The following is a 17,095-nucleotide window of genomic DNA, read 5'->3' on the forward strand; positions in this document are numbered from 1 at the left end:
TTTCATCGATTGGAGATTCTTCGCAGTTTTTGGCTGCGATTAACAACTTTGCTAGTTTTAGTTTCATTTCTGGCATTAATTAATGATTTCCGGTATTTGAGATCTTAAATTCCTGTGTTTATACTTTTTTAGAAGAAATGTGGTCAGCGTACTATATTTCTGTATTTTTACGATGAATACGCCGAAAAAATGTTCGAAACGGGACGTGTAGTCACATTGTTCACTGTGCAAAAAAGAAGTCAAAAGTTCTCTAACAATGTATAAATGTATTCAAGTTGCAACATATTGAGATATACTTTTAAGTTGCTTTTTTATTTTGTTACCCTTCCAAATAGAAGTTAAATGTTGTCAATAAGGAATTTGGTATTCTCGTTATTTTAGCCAAATCTAATTTTAGTCATTTTTCAAATCCATTTGGTATGTGGCATTTTAAATTGCTTGAATTCTTTTGTTGAAAGCGTAATAATTTGTTTGCGTAATTTGCATGTTTCATTGTCTTCCGTAATTTGAAAATTTTGAGCTTGAATTCGTATTTCCGTGTAAAACGTATAACATTGAGTGTGTGTTAGAATTTAAAAGAAAACAAAGCGCAGTAAAACATTAGATAATTCTTTTTTCTCGAAAAACACCGAATTAAACTTGTTTATTCCTCCACCTTTACAACCTCATGTATAAGCAAAATTAATATCAAAATTCTCCCATGGATGTCAGAGAATATTCATTCTTACATTCGTGGGAGCTTTGATTTTCGCAGTAGGGGAAATATTCTTTATCAAAAAGTTAATTTAATTTATTGCCTAGTACATTATATTTTTTGGATCATAAACTTATTCCTTTCGTTCTGAGATTTAGTCAGCAACTCTTAATAACATGTTAACATGCATTGTTATTATAGGAACAGCTTTATTGTGCATTAAGTCTTCCCATTCTGTATTTTTAAAATGTATTTTTGAGCAAACTTTGATTTCTCTTCTATTCTGCAACTTGAAGCCAAGTTTTAGGATATTTCTTTTTTTAAATAGGCATATCTCTGTAGTAAGGCTGTAGCAAGAGACCTGCTCCATCCACTCACTCCTAAAATGTGAGAAATTATGATAAATATAAGAAACTGGGTTAAGTCCCTGCTCTAGTACTGTGAGAGCCACTAAAGACTTTTTAAAGCTGATAAAGCCCATAATATAAAAAGAGGATTGGACGAGGTTGTTTCAAAAGCTAATAGAGCTTTAAGTTTTTAAAGTTTTCTTATTTTATTTATACAAAGTTAGCTTGCAAGTTACTTGCTCAATTTCTTTTATCACTGACCTTGCATATATATAGTAAAATCTTGGTATAATAATATTCTGTGGACCAAGAAAAACATTGTTGTAGAAGAATTATATCGAGAGGCAATAGTTTCACATTCGCACAACGTTAAAATTGAAAAATAAGTCACTAGTCCCATGAACCAGTGAATACAAAAACTCACTGGTCTATAGACATCATATCCACTAAACTAAACTAAATCAGTTTGAAATGCAGTAGACTCTTGCTAATCCAGCCATGCGTTAGTCCAGCCCATCCTGTATTCAACCATTTTTAGGTGGGTTTCCTTCAAGTCCCCTCCAAAAGAAGAAAACATCTCTTTTTGCACAGAAATATATATTAGTTAAATGTTTTTTATTCACTTCCTCTAATCCGGTGATTCTGGCACACCCTGGTTTAATACATTCCAGATTAGTAGGAGTAATTTATTTTCCCAAACATATTAATTAGAAAAGTGAGATACCACTAAAAGGGTGTATACAACAATATCTGGCTGATGCATTGTCTTCTGCCTCTGGCAGCAATCAATTTTATGGCTTTCATTGCAAAGAATGTAGAATTATGACAGGATGGGCAACTATAATTTTTATTTTGTAAAAAGTCCATTATCTGAAAAAAAATCTAAATTTTGGCAGGACAGACCCCTGGTTGAGAGTATGCATTATCTCAGAAACTAGAACCAATTCAGCAAAACCAACACCAATTTTGAAATCAGCAGCCCCAATATACTGTAAAACGTAAAATTTTTGTTGAGCAATGCACTGTAATATAAAGACTGAAATACTTTAATTGAGAGCTCTATTATAGACTAATTGGTACAGTAACCCAGTATCACTGTTTAACATCACCACACGTATAGCAGCAATATTTAAAAGTGAATGCCAGCATAATTAGTAAATTGGGCTTTTTTGTTACTGTAGAACTTCAGATTACGAGTAACTGTTTATGAGTGATTCGTAAGACAAGCAAAAATTTTCAACAGATTTTGACTCATTGATATATGAGCAATGTCTCACAAGACTAGCAAAAATTATAGAATTTTTCAATGTCTTCTGACTTGATAAACAAGATATTTCTTGCTATATGAATTGCACATATATCAAACTCCTAGATAAGCATTATAACTATGTATAGGCTTATTCGGAAGGCCTATTTCACCTTTCAAGCATCACATGATGGCAAAAAGCTGCTTGTTCACTTTCTCTCATGGTGAGCAAGACCTTATTAACAAGTTAAGGAGCCAGGCTCAAACATTTTTTGGATCGTTCTTATTATTTTAACACATCGCAAGCAGGGAGATGGATCTCAGTCCAACCTCATCTGAATAGAATATGAAACTTGTTTTTCTGATGCAGAAAGTTATGGAATCCTGTTACATTTTTAAAATGAGGGGGAAGAATAGTGTTCAATCTGGTTTTTTCTCTTTATTTACTTGAAGTTTGTAAAAAAATGTAAAACAGTTAAATAAACGATGTGACAGGGTTGCAACATTGTGCCAGTATCATGGAAATTTTTAAAAAATTATATTCCAAATTGTTTAAAAAATATCAAAAGTATCTGATTTAAGTCGGATTCGTTTTTAAAAAATCGTGTGATATGAATTGAGATATCCCAATTTAACAGATTCCAAACAAAGTTATCTTCTTAACAGAAGTCTTTTATAAAAAGTTTGTGTTCTTGGCCTTTTTCTCAAATGGGCAAATTGAGCACATGCCCTGGACCCTTAAATTGACTGTTTTTATTTTTTTGTATTTTAGGCACGCCTACATGATTCATGCGTCATCAATACTCTTGCTTACCTCGGCGTCAATATTATATTAAAGGTCCCAAAAATTCATATTTATTTACTCGGCCTAAACCTATGAGTAACACTGTGTGCTTAGTCAATGATTGTGGTCAATACTTGAGAATGCAACAGACTTTATCAAAACTAATGAAATGAGCAGAAATTTTCCACTCTTTTGTTTCTGTGGTACAACCTTTGAAAACTATTTCTTCTTTCTACATTTATATTAATGGTTTTTAAAAGGTTGACCGCAGTGTGTGTGTTTCAGGATAAAGCATAGATTAGAGTGAAAATATTAGTAGCAACTGAGTCCTTGCTTTTCTCTGTTTGACCAAGGGAGCCCTGAGGTAAATGCTAAGTAGATAGCAGTGCTCTTTATTCATTGCTCCTGTGCTATTCATGTTGGTGGGTTTTGTTATGAAAAAGCAAGTGCTTGATTATGAACTCATTTACAAAAAATTCATGACAAATAGTTTTTATTCATATTTATCCCCAACCCTTTTGTCTGATCAAATGATACATAGCTTATTACCAGGGAAAAATTCCACTTTAAAATATTACACCTTTGTAGAGCAAGTTAAGATTCTCTGAATTTGTTCCATAAAATTGTGAATGTAATGCTGTTCATCCACTCGCAGCTACTATGAGCACATGACATGTGTAAGACTGCTATAATAGTCTTGCTCATACACGCGACTTATTATCACTTGTAGTAGTTTCCAGTGGATTAAGGTTCTGAGAATCCAATGGTCTGTTCAGTATTTAAGTTTTATTTCACTTTCAAGTGCAATTACTGAACTTTGATCAATTCAAGATTATTAGTTTTAATGAAAACTTTTATATATTTTTCAGGTTGTCGATAGCAGACATTCAGATAACTTGTGCTATACTTGCAGCTGCTGAGCTATTAAATGTTGATTAATATTTGTATTAAAATATTTTTTGATGTGTTAAAATATTTACCTAATAGTATTTTTAATGGATATCCCAATTAAAAATCCTTTAGTTGACAAGGATGAAAATGGTAAGTCTTCAAAAATTGACGGTAATAAAACTGAAACAAAATTTGTAGAGGGTGTTAGTAATAATTTGGGTCTAGAAAATTTACTTGATGGGAAAGCAAAAAGGTGTAATAATGTTATGAAGAAATTAGATTCCTCTAAAACTATATCTGATGTGAAAAATGAAGAAAACTCCCCTGTTAATAATGAGAGTAATAAACATATGAGTAATGAAACTTCAGTCAAAGAGGAAAGTGGTAGGCTTACACAATCAGCAAATGCAAGCAGTAGCAAGAATGTCAGTAAGTGTGCTAAGGAAATTTCTGATAAACATGTTCGTAAGAAAAAAACACCTAGAAAAAGGAAACAAGTAAAAGTCACAGAAAGTGAGGATGAATATAAAGAAGAGTCAGATGAGCATTCGGACTGTGAAGAAGAAAAGGCTCGCACACGGAAAAGAAGGTTTGAAAATCATTTTTTTAGTTTTCTATATATACAGTTGCCATAAAATAAATTGATTGTTTTGTATAAAAATATATATTATAAAAGCTACATGAGTTTGTAATATAATTCTTTATCATTCCTTTATTTGTTTACAGACCTGCCAACTCTCTGGATTTTAGCCAAAAATTTGATTTCTCTATTTTAGCAAAACTTATGAGCATTAACTGAGCATATGTCATTTTTGGCATGCATGTTGGGAATGAAGAATGAACTAGAGTTGCCACATTATTGCAGACAGCAAAAATCCGAACAAATGACGGGCAGGCAGTTTTTCTATTATGAAACTGGTTTGTCCATAAAAAATGATGCTCATCTGGAAACTTATGGATTGAGTCAACTTCTCCGCACACAGTGATAATTGTGCTCACCTGGCAATGGCCTAACTTTTTTTTACATGCAATGTTTAGAAAATCAGTTTGCCAGCTCATGCAAATTTCTTGCTCACCAGAACGTTATATTGAGTGTATATATATGTAATGTTCAGTAGCATTGTGAGTATTGTATATTAAAGCAGCTAGGATGATCTATGGGAGCTTTAAACTGTTGCTGTTGTGTGCTGGCCATGTAAAATAATAAAGCTGTCGTGATATGGTTGCATTGAAAATAAAACTTGAAGACATTTTCCAGATCAGGTGCAGATTTGAGGAGGAGTGATTTATTGTGTAGGTTCGTTGGATCATCCTATATTTTAACAGGCAGACCAATTTTTCCTTGTTATTCAGCGTTTGGAAGGAGCTATCTCTCCCCCCCCCCCCCCCATAGATCCATGCCTGTTCTAGATAGCGTAAAAATTGAAAAGAAAATAGTTACACATGGTTACCTTTTCTCAAAAAATTTAATTCTGGTAGTCTCTGTTCATGAGATTTGAAGTCAAAAGTTTTCCAAGATGAGATGCAAATGTCTTACATTATATTATGCTCAGGTCCGGGAGAATCCCTTGATTTCTGGATTTCAAAAGTTTACACAGCTGTGTTTATATCAATATAATCTAGTTTTTCTTATCAGCAGTCATCACAGCAGCCGACTAAGGCTAGTTTTGACGAGCATAAATTCCAGCAGGTCCCCTGTAGCCAGAAATTTCATTGGGAGAGAGACTTGCATCTTGGGGGGGGGGGCAAAGTGATAGAACAGTCAATTCGAAATTTCGTTCTTGTGGAAGTCGGAAAACCTGCTTCTGAATTCCATTCTCAGATTTGAAATGCACTGTACATAATCGTCTGGTTTCCAAGTTATAGATCTATTTACCAACTCCAATAATTTAGGGAAATGTATGCAGTTTTTGTTTTACAATTGACGTTCCCAAAGGACTAATTTACTTTCGAACGCTTTCACATTGTCATAAAGATTATGGACAAATAGATCTTTTCCCAATAAGCGGTAGTTTAGATCATTCAGATGACCAGTGATATCGACAAGAAATGCAAAATCTCTCATCCACTTTTTATCTTGAAACTCCCCAATAAGTTTTCCTTTGGGTTTCATGAATTCATCAACTTCCTCCTTCAAGGAAAACAGGCACTGAAGCATCTTTCCCCGGCTCAACCAGCGTACTTCTGCATAATAAATAACGTCGCCATGCTCAGCTTCTAAATCCTCTAAGAATTTTTGAAACTGTCTATGGTTAAGTCCTTTGGATCGAATGAAGTTAACCACTTTCACTACAACAGAGACATTACATGCTCAAAGTTGGAGAAAAATTTTTTGCACAAGTTTTCCTGGTGTATGATGCAGTAGAAAGCCATCTTCGTATTCTCACATTTTTCTGCATCTGATTTTATCAATGTGATTACCCCTGTCTTCTGGCCGGTCATAGAGGGAGCACCATCTGTAGTTATGGCAGATATGTTGCCTAAGTTCAACTCACATTTGGCCAATGTTTCTGCCAAACTTGAATATAAGTCTAAACTTCATGTGGTATCCTTAAGTGCAACAATACTAGCTAACTTCTCAACAATTTTGAAGTTTTTGTCAATACCACGAATAAAAATGGCTGCTTGTGCCGTATCTGTTGCATCCGTCGATTCATCATAGCTACTTTGTAAAACAAAAATTCCTCACATTTGGATTTCAAGGTCTTGAATACATCTGCTGACAGATCCTCCACGCGTCTTGCTACTGTCACACCAGACAAACTGATGTTCGAAACAGCTTGAGCCTGTGATGGGCAAAGCACATGAACTGCAGACTGAAGACATTCTTTAATGAATTCTCCATCAACGAAGGGCTTCCCACGTTTCACAATTTTTTCTGATATTATATAACTAACGTGAACACAATTTTCAGACTGTTCATTTCTTCCAAAGAATAATGACTGCTGATAGTTCAGCTTCAATTTCAGTTCATTGACTTTTTCACTTCGAAAATGTCCCTCCAATCCAGAATACTTTGCACTATGCTTGGTATATCGTAATGTCTCTTAATATTACATTTTTTCATCATGGCTATGATCTCATTGCAAATGAGGCAAACTGCTTTAGCCTTGTGTTTGACGAAAAAATAAAGGGATGACCACTTTTCTTGAAAAAATCTCATTTTTCTTCAACTTTCCTTTTTTTGCTGCTACTGTTCGCCATCGTGCACTCATTTAAAGACTAAAAGGCTTCTGATCAAAGTCTTCAAAGATCAAAAACAGAAGTAAACTAACTGTACCAATATTGTACAAATCCCCTTCTTCCAACCAATCCAAGATGCATACATCCATCTGCTCCTTTCGCAACCATGCACCCGAGAAATACGATACCGTGTAAATTCCATTAATTTCTTCTTTCTCCCACTCAAGGAGGATGGGATGTACTCAAAGTTATTTATGGTGAAAGTTATATGGTGGCCTTATTAAGAAGCTAAATACTGTACACTGATCAGCCTGTCCTTGTTATAAGTCTATATGAAGCTTGCTGCCTTTTTTTTTTGTAGAAATCTTTGTTTTACCCTATTTTTTGAATATTTCGTCAATCAATCGAAATGTTTTGGCGGGCCACGGGTTGAAGACCCCTAATCTATAGCATATCGTTGTCCTTAGACATTGTTCATTGTCAATGTAGACTGACTAAAATAACTGTACTACTGCTACTGGGCTATTGTCATGGCCCCCAGAAGGGTGGGGCTGACATTGCTCCAGCACTGGGACCCGGGATGATTCTCATCATTTTTTTTTTCACGATATAAATTCTGAATTCACTATAGTGGGCCCTTGAAAAACCTGGCCCGGGGACCCATCAAAGATTCCAACCTAGGGCTCTGCTCTAGGGTATGGGATTATTGTCCTAGAGCATAACTGTAAATCAGAGGTTTCCAAACTTTTTTGTTCCATCTCTTTCTCCCCCCCCCCCCCCTCTCAAGAACATTTTTATAATCATCGCCCTCAAACTCAAGCCAATCCATAGAATCCTATGTTATACCCATAGCTTCTACCACCCCCTGGTCATTTCTATAACCCCCTTGGAAAGGGGGCCGATATCACCTATTTTGGGAAACACTGTTCTAGATTTGCTTGTCAGTAACTTCATTGACAAAAGATCAGTTTTTTTTATAAACCATAAACTTCGTACAAATAAATTCCATCATTCATGGAAAGAAGCTGACTTCCTACAAGGCTGTAATCATTACGGTTTTTGGTGGGGGGAAGGAAAGGCAAAATAGTCAATATGTGATGGTTTTATTACAAAGATAAAAGTGATAATAAGTAGTCCTCCGAATAACCTTGTTAATAATCAAAAATATTTTACAAGTTCCCATTACTTGGATGAACAATGGCAGTTTTCGAAAGAATTTTTTTTTTTGATTCTTATAAGTGGAAATCTGATTCTTATAACTAATGATTTTCCTATGTTAAAACAGCGTTTGGTTTTTGTTTTGCCGATTTGATTTCTTATAAGCAGTATCTACTGTATATCATATTTCTTCAAGGGGAAAAAATCCTGTCCACCCTTTTTCTAAGCTAACCTATAGTATTCCCTGTTGTAATTGTGGCTTCCATTCTCCTCCCCAAAGGATGATATAGCCCACTTTTTAAAACACTTGTATGGGCATTCTGTGAACCAGTTTGTTGTAATGTGATTCGTAATACTAGATGATTCACATCGCATGCTATTTTACTGCTCATAATTTCTTCTGTCAATTTTTGAAAAGTACCTCGGATATAATCTAGGGCGTTAACTTAATTAAAACAAACTAGCAATCCATAAAATAATTCTTTAGTGTATTGTTTCATGTTTTTCTTCAACTTGCTTCTAGGTGGGAATGTGCAATATGTGGAAAGAAATTTTTCAATGCTAACATTCTAAAAAGTCATATAGATTCTCATGGTGGAAATAAGCGATTCAAATGTGAAATCTGTGGTAAAGAATATGGTTGGCAGTCATCTTATCAGAATCATATGGTAAATAAAATATTCCTATAATTTAATTTTTTTTCTATCATATTTTAAAGTTTTAATAAAATTACAATTCAATACATTCTGTCATATAGGCCTGTAGTGTTCTTACGAAATGAAATATATAAGGGACATTTAATTGAAATCTATTTGTAACATGCTGGAGGACAGTCAGTCAGTTGACTGTAAAACGTTCATATGGGAATGAAACGGGAAATGAATCTTATCTTGCACTATATATGGTCTGACACTTTCTGCCAGCTTTTTTTGTAGACATGCTATAATATAGTATATAATCTCTTAATCCTCGTAATTAGATCAAGGGTAAGCAGGTTTATAGAAAATCTGGTTACAATGGAGAAGATTGACCCATATTTATTTTGTGATTTCATTTTTACAAACTTGTAGAAAATTTTTTTATTAATACCTCAAAAATAAATGTCAACAAACAATATTCTTAGGCAAGAATTATACACTATAAAAGTTTTAGAAAGGTTGATTTATAAAAAAATGAGAAAAAATGCTTATTAGTGGCATTTTTCAAGTTTTATAAACAAACTTTTATATTGTAATCCCAGCCTAATTCTCTGAACAGTTTTTCTGACAATGAATTTTTTTTCCATTGATTTACTGGGGCACAACAGATTTAAAAGTTTTGTTTGGGCACAAGAAACTCAGTCTTTGGATGAAACATTATTGCAGCTTGATGTTGCAACCAAGATAGTCTGGTTTTTTTTAATATATTGACAACCTGCAAAACCTTGAATCATGTATTCTGTGTCCTTAATAAGTATTTACCCAAAATTACTTTACTAAATTTTTCTATACCAAAAAATCCTTGGTGAGAATAACTTTTTCACAAACAGCATTCAAATTTTCCAACTTCTTTAAATTTTATGAACTATTTGTAAATTTATGGGACGCCACTGTAAATAAAAATTTTATTTTGTATTATATTTCATAAATTCTTAAGCAATAAGTTATTTATATAAACTTCTAAGTTATTTTTATATAATTTTTTTTTTATAGGTAACACATTCCGGGGGCGATGCTCACAAGTGTTCATTATGTGGAAAAGTTCTTTGCAACAATTCAACTCTGCAACGTCACATTGAACGTGTGCATCTAAAACCAGTAAAGAATTTTTCATGTGATATATGTGGACGTAATTTTCTGTATAGCTATGAGCTTAAATACCATAAAGAGAATCATTTCAGTAAAAAGCAGTTTATCTGTGAATTTTGTGGCAAAATTATGTCTACAAAAAATGACTTGGTATCTCATGTTCGTACTCATACTGGTGAAAAACCATTTGTCTGTGATGTGTGTGGTAAAGGTTTCACATGGAAGTCTCTCATGAAGCAGCATATGATGCTGCATGTTAATGGAAACTGTTTTCAGTGTGAGGTATGTGGAAAACAGTATAGTGCTCAAAGGAGTCTTGCTCGTCATTCTCGCCTTCATGCTGAAGATAGGCCATATAAATGTACTATGTGCAGTAAGACTTTCAGATCTCCATCTGCAATGGCCAGTCATAAAGACTATCACTTGGGTGTAAAGAGACACAGATGTGAATATTGCGGTAAGTCCTTTCTTTCAGATTCCAATATGCATAAGCATAAAAAACGCCATCTTGGAGTCAAGGACCAAATTTGTGAAATATGTCAAAAAGCTTTCATTACAAAGCAAGAACTTCAAATGCATATGAAATCCCATGACAGAGTTGGAAAAAGTTCAAGAAGGAAAAAGGTCTCTGAAATCGAGCAGATCGAAGAAGTTTAGTGTTCGTTTGTAATTTATGCTTTAGAAAAGTCAATCAATCCATCCACCGTGACTGCTGAGCTAACAGTGCTATTTTTGGGATATAATATGTACCATACCTATTTGTATATTTCTCATAATACACTATGTAACATTTATGCTCCTTTAAGGTATCCGACTACATTTATTGTCACTTTTCTTTAAAATGGTTCTCGAGTGAACTTCAAATACATTTTTTGATAGAAAGTGTCTCGAATTGGGGAAAACAGTGACAAATTTTGGTCTATCTATTATATTTTCTATGAAAAAGTCATTTTTATGTCAAATTTTAGGCAAAATTCATGTGATATTCGAAACACGATTGCAAAAAATTTTATTAATGAAATGCTTTGTGACTTTCATAATGCATTTAGCTAGTAATGTTGCAGGTTATGAACCAAAATTTAAAGCATTGCATGATATGTTCATAAGTTACACCAAAATATGTTTAAGTACGTGTGAAGTTTTTGAAATTTCATCCTACATTTTGTCTATAAAAACACTTTAATTCAAAAAATATATGTGATAGACCTTAGATTTTGCTTCATAACCTCAACAATATATAGCAAAATACCACATTAAAATTTCGTAAAAATTCAATGCATCAATGTTTACAAATCATGTCACAAAGTCAAGTAAAATGTCAAAAAGTAGCATTCTTCATAAAACACGTTTAAAGTCTTTATTTGCGTATTACTTGTATGTAAAAACGCAACACTAAAGTGAATGTAACTTTGATTCTAAGCATCATATACACAAAACAAGGCCTGTTTTGGAATCACAACAAATAGGGCTTTTATGAAAAACAAAAAAATGAAAATCCATATTTTCTTCCAAAATGATGTTTTCAACGTAGTCGGATACCTTAAACAGTTTCAAAGCTTGCACTTCTTATGCCAATCAATATTTTGTTTTGAAAAAGATAATTTGAGAAAATTTAATGACCATAATATGCTATTTTTGAGTAATGTTTCATTAAATTTTAATGAGTATTTGGAATCTAATATTGATCTATCATTTTGCAGATGCTCTTGAACAAATAATTATTTGTAGAACATATGAAAATAGAATTCAAGCTTCACTTAACAAATGGAAAGATTTGGCATTCATACTGTGCTGTTAAAGTCAAAAAATGTAATTTTTATTGCACCACTTATTCTGAGAAAATATGGTACATAGCCTCAATTTTTTTTAAACTTTTATTTGTGATATTAGTACTTTTCTAACTATATACATACCTTCAGAATTAAATTCTAGGTTGTAGATACCTCAAGCAATGATACTTTGAGAATTTAGAAAAGAAAAATTCAAATTGTAATGTTGCCATTTTTTTGGTGAAACTTATTAATTTGTATAGACCTGGAGAAACCGCGAGACGCAACGTAAGCTCCTCGCCCCCCCTGGGCAGGGCATCTCCGGCAAAATTTGTATAGACCATCTCACATTGTTGTCAAAATTTGTATTTCTTAATGTCAGAGAATACCTTGCCTACATTCTTTCTAAAAACCATTTGTATAAACAGGCTCTGTGTTCTTGGAATTATTAAGGCATTGTCATGTACTGTTCTTAGTTGAATCAAATAGCTGTTGTAATTTATTTTTGGTGAAAAGAAACAAACTTATACACCTAAATTTAATGTTTTTTCAAGGGTATTATTAGAATTTCAGCTTGCAAAAAAATTCTCAAAGTTTCATTTATATATCTATTGATATATAGTTTGATCACTTTCAACCAGTTGCGCTTTCAGAAAATCAATTTGATGTTTTAATTCACAAATGTTATTCATTATCTATCTATCGAGTACAAAGACTCATTAGAAAAAATTATTAAAATATACTTATATACTATTCCAAATGAGTATTAATAGATATCACCCCCTTTATCGGTAATTAGATATCCCGATTTTTCCATATAAATGCATTTCCTCAACAATAACTGTCTGTGGAGGTAATACAATAGTGCCTCTCAATTCAAAGCTTGAGTTCCTCCAGACTACCCATGTGCATACATAAAATTGTGGACTCGTATGGGAAAATATTGTCCTGCAGTTAAACATTAGTTCAGCAAAAGATTAGTGTTGAATTGCATATTGTATTAAATATAAGTGTAAAAGTAAATGAATTGCATTCATTTTATATATATAAAAATGAAATTGTCTTTATGTGACAGCTTGTTGGTTTATTGTATTTTTTCTATATGTTATTGAGCAATGTGGATAATGTTTTTCTAACATTGTTAAAGTACATGAAATTAGTTCTTCAGCTCATAGATGTATTTGTGCGTTAACCATGTTATTTTGCTAATTAAATTGCTTCTATTGTAATTCTTTCTCTTTTTTGGTTCTTTTTTTTCAGGCTGAGGAATTGAAAGTTTTGGTTGTTTACCTTTTTTGTGTCTCAGAAACACTTATTTTTAACTATGGAACTCGCCAATTTAAGGTACGCTTCCAATATGCTGTGAAGAACTTTAATGATGAATTTAAAAAAAGGGAAAACCAAACTGGAGAATAACCTTGAGTGGCAGAAGACGACAGAAAATGGGTGCATGGAATTGGTTGAGAAATGTCTTGGCATATTGTCTCAACTGAAATGAAGCCTTTATAATTTGCAAGATTTCACTTTTACAATTGTTTGCAATGAGGAGTTGAAATACATTCAGCCAAAACTGCTGCCCTTAAATTTATGATGCACACACATGGGGTTTTCTTTCCACTGGGCTTGCTTTTGCCTATAGCCTGTTGCATATCAAGCCTTTGACGTGAAAATTACAAATATGTTCAAATATATTCTCTTAATACACCAGTTTCTTATTTCCAATTTCTGAAATAGGTGGCAACACTTTCTGAACACATAATACACATGCATGAACTTGTACTTTTCACTAAACACTGTTCAAGCACATCTAATCTCTTTTGATGTGAAACAATAGTAAATTTTGTCTGCAGCACACATTTCAGCGTTGTGGTTAAGAGTAAAGTCAAACCCATGGAGTTCTGAGGGAGTGGGCTATTAGTATGTTTTTGTTCATACTGCATGATAGTAGTATGACCAAATATCTTTGGGACATCTCATCAATGCACAATTTGGACTAAGAATGAATTCAAGAATTGAAAGTGTCTGTGTAGATTCTCAAAAGAAATTAATAAAATTAAAATTTTACCAAAACTGCTACAGCATAATACTTAGTATAAACAAAATAGTTCTGTCAGGTATACTCGCACCAGGACCATTGAATATTAAACAGAGTGAATTATCCATCTTGTTATGTGCAATATAGCAGCAATGCATTTTAGCACAAAATATGACAGAAAATAATTTTAGAAAGTTAAAATTTGCTTATAGAAAGAATGTTTTATTGTCTATCAGTTTGCCACCCACTTGGTACTTCAATCTGTGAGATGGTCTTGAAAGAGGCGCTTCGTATATTTATATATTTTCAAATATATACAGGGTGGAGATATTATCAACCGCCCAATAATACAATTTCTTGTGGAAAAACTAATATAGAAAAGTGTGATGAATATTTTGAAAGTTATAACATTTTGAAGTTTTGTGACATGTCAGTTTTGTAACTATCAGTCGCCAAACACACTATGAAAGTAAATTTTTCCCCCAGCAGCAGGTTACAATTTTTTGAAAATAAACTGAAATATTTAATCCTGTTATAGAAGCCAAGTTCAGTCTTTTTTCACAATTGGCACTTTTCTCTGTGGAAACAGTAAAATAATGATTCAATCAGAAACTTTTAATCAAACTAATTATTTTATGCATTGGCATATTCAAAATAATATGGTTTTGGGTTGTTTATTGATTGTTCATCCAGTCATACATTTTCACAATGAATTCTACATGTTGCAGTGAAGATTTTTCATGCAATTGATTTTATCGCGCTGAAACTTATGCATTTTCGTTACACTATTAATGGAGTCACCGAAGTTAGTAGCTTTGAGTAGGTATCTTGATCCATTCGGAGAAAATTATGCCAATCTTTTGGTGCAAATCTCAGTCTATTAGGAACCCATGCTGTCTTGAAAAATTTACTTTCTTTCGTACAAGAAGTATTTTGATGACTTCAAAATTTATTTCAGCCTGCATAATTTGTGCAGAATTTGGTTAGTTTTTTGAATGAAGTTTCATTCAAGGCCATATTTATAAAGGGTCGGTTGGCTCCAGTCCCTTCCTAGTAGACATATTTCAGGCTCTCACTACTATTAATTTTGCCGCTCCATTGAGATGCTCTTATATTTTGTTAGATTCTTTTTCTGAAAAATCATGCCCGTTCCCCACCCCCACTCTCAATTTTCAAAAGGAAAGCCATCTCTCTATTGTTTTTTTCTTTTAAAGGTTTTGGATATTATTTAACACATAAATGAGAGGATGTGAAAATTTTACCGAAAAAACTATTTGTTGGACTTTGTGACAATATGTAACTGCGATCGATTCCATTCAACCTATTGTGTTAATCAAGCTAAGTGTGTTTCAGAATTATAATCAAAAGCTGTGATGCCACGTTTAAATCTTCTTAATTGGAACTGGAAACTTCTGAATTAGAACTGGAAAGAAAATCTTGTCTCAAAGTTGCTAGCGATACTTTCATCCTGTTAATAAGTGATGGAGGAGTTGAGGAAAATAATGGTTATGCCACTTAAAATAAAATATTTATTACTATAAAATTTATAAACTTAACATTTTCAGGATGGTTGTTATTGCGTGTTCATTCCACGGTGACTGCCAGCTGAAGTGTGTCTGCGTGTGTTTCTCACCAAGCGAGATCAAATCTCGGCAGCTTGGCGGGATATACAAGAGTATCCCCCTAGCGACTTAGTCGCGATTCAGAAACATGAAGTATATAAAAACAATATATGTGATACGGCGCAAATAATGCGTGATATGCGGTACAAACAAAAACTGTGCATAATATTCGTAGCATTTGAGAATAAATTTGCAAATCAATAATAAGTGTAAAATGCTTGAATTAGAAGAGAAAAAAAATATACGAATGCAGATATGATTATCGAATGCAAAAAAAATAAACTTTATATATATACACTGAATACAAAAAATAGGTATAATGAATGAGTTGAAAAAATGAAAGCATACAAAACATTCACTAAATCTAAGTCTTTCATGAAAATGCACTTTTCTTCCACATAAGAGCGCCCTCTGACGATGTGTACAGAGCTGAGAGACGCAGACGTGGCCTCCCGCACTGACGCTTTCGTTTTATTTTGTTTCATATTTTTAATCAAGATCTATAGAATAAACTGTGTTAGTGTCCTGTTAAATGTGTTCATGTAATCATTCCCCACATTTGGGGGCTCGGCCTTTCAACCCAACCAACCCCTAGATTCATGACTTGTGTAGTGAAGTGTCGTTGACGAGACGAAAATCGAGTGCTATTCCGTGTGTGTGTGCATCCACCTCTCTGGATTACTTGCAGACTTTTTTTTCATCAGACGGGGCGATTTCTTTTTCTCATAATGGAGATTTCTCTCGGAAATATTCCATCCATTGCTCAAACTCTAAAATTCGCGAAATCCTCAGTAATAAAACTGCTAAATCACATTTTTGATGAACCCTTAGATCGAAGCAGCAGAAAAAAGCTTCGAACTTTCAAGGGATTTTCTTGGAATGTTGATGTTTCCGAAAGAAAAAAAATAGTCCTAGAATCATTTAATTTGTCTCAGTTAATTTCAGGAAATGCCCTGCATTTGGAAATCCCAGAAACAAAGGAACAGATTTGCGATGAAATTTTTAATTTTTTGTCGAATGTGCAAGACTTTCACAATTGTAATAGTAGTAGTAGTAATTCTTCAGAGGAAGACAGTGATGATGACGACTCCAAAACCTCCATATCGCATGCTTCAGTTCATGAAAAGAAAAAAGAACCCCACTCCACACGGACGCGCCCCACCACATATACACCCTCAAGGCCCGTTTACACGAGGCAAGTGCTTTAGTTGGTAACTAAATTTTAACTTACCGATTCTTCATGGTGTCCACACGATTAAGTAGTAAGTAGATGCTCATTGGATAATTTTTACGGAGGCGAGCGCAATTAGCGCTTCAGTCTACTCAAATCCACGGAGAGAGACAGAGGCAACGCGCGGGAGTATAATAGTAATAATTTTTTATTTATCTGGCATTCTGAGAGATGCTTTTTTTAAAGCTCATAGCTTTCGTAACGATGGATGAAGATGATGAGGTAGAACTTGAGAATACTGTGATCAGAGCCACATTATATGATATTTGTTTTAAAGAATATAAATTTATTCACTTTCACTACCCAAGAGGGGTATAGTTATGTGGTACACATTGAGGACGATGTATA

At 33.5% G+C, this 17,095-nt stretch overlaps 1 protein-coding gene across 4 annotated transcripts; it reads left to right on the forward strand.

Moving 5' to 3' along the window:
- Window positions 1-238: 238 nt before the first annotated feature.
- On the forward strand, window positions 239-14,428 carry LOC149085625 (uncharacterized). Of its 4 annotated transcripts, none has more exons than XM_089233777.1 (6): window positions 257-417; window positions 3,941-4,551; window positions 8,827-8,971; window positions 9,995-10,547; window positions 11,791-11,936; window positions 13,120-14,428. In XM_089233777.1, exons 2-5 carry the CDS (start codon window positions 4,067-4,069, stop codon window positions 11,886-11,888), a joined length of 1,281 nt encoding a protein of 426 aa, XP_089089903.1. In that variant the 5' UTR covers window positions 257-417; window positions 3,941-4,066; the 3' UTR covers window positions 11,889-11,936; window positions 13,120-14,428. The 4 variants fall into 4 exon arrangements, with proteins under 4 accessions (XP_089089902.1, XP_089089903.1, XP_089089904.1 ...); XM_089233778.1 differs by having other exon boundaries at window positions 260-417; window positions 11,791-11,899; XM_089233779.1 differs by lacking the exon at window positions 11,791-11,936 and having other exon boundaries at window positions 273-417; window positions 9,995-10,099; window positions 13,120-13,399.
- The last annotated feature ends 2,667 nt before the right edge of the window (window positions 14,429-17,095 follow it).

The sequence above is a fragment of the Pholcus phalangioides genome, unplaced genomic scaffold (assembly GCF_987345545.1).
Source record: "Pholcus phalangioides strain wild (caught in Gottingen) unplaced genomic scaffold, Ppha-v1.0 ptg000007l_1, whole genome shotgun sequence".
Classification (NCBI taxonomy): Eukaryota; Metazoa; Arthropoda; class Arachnida; order Araneae; family Pholcidae; genus Pholcus; species Pholcus phalangioides.

Coding starts and splice junctions, on each gene's coding strand:
- LOC149085625 (XM_089233776.1), top strand. CDS start 4,067: ATGGATATCCCAATTAAAAATCCTTTAGTTGACAAGGATGAAAATGGT. Junction 4,552..8,826: donor GCTCGCACACGGAAAAGAAG/GTTTGAAAATCA, acceptor ACTTGCTTCTAG/GTGGGAATGTGCAATATGTG. Junction 8,972..9,994: donor CATCTTATCAGAATCATATG/GTAAATAAAATA, acceptor TTTTTTTTATAG/GTAACACATTCCGGGGGCGA.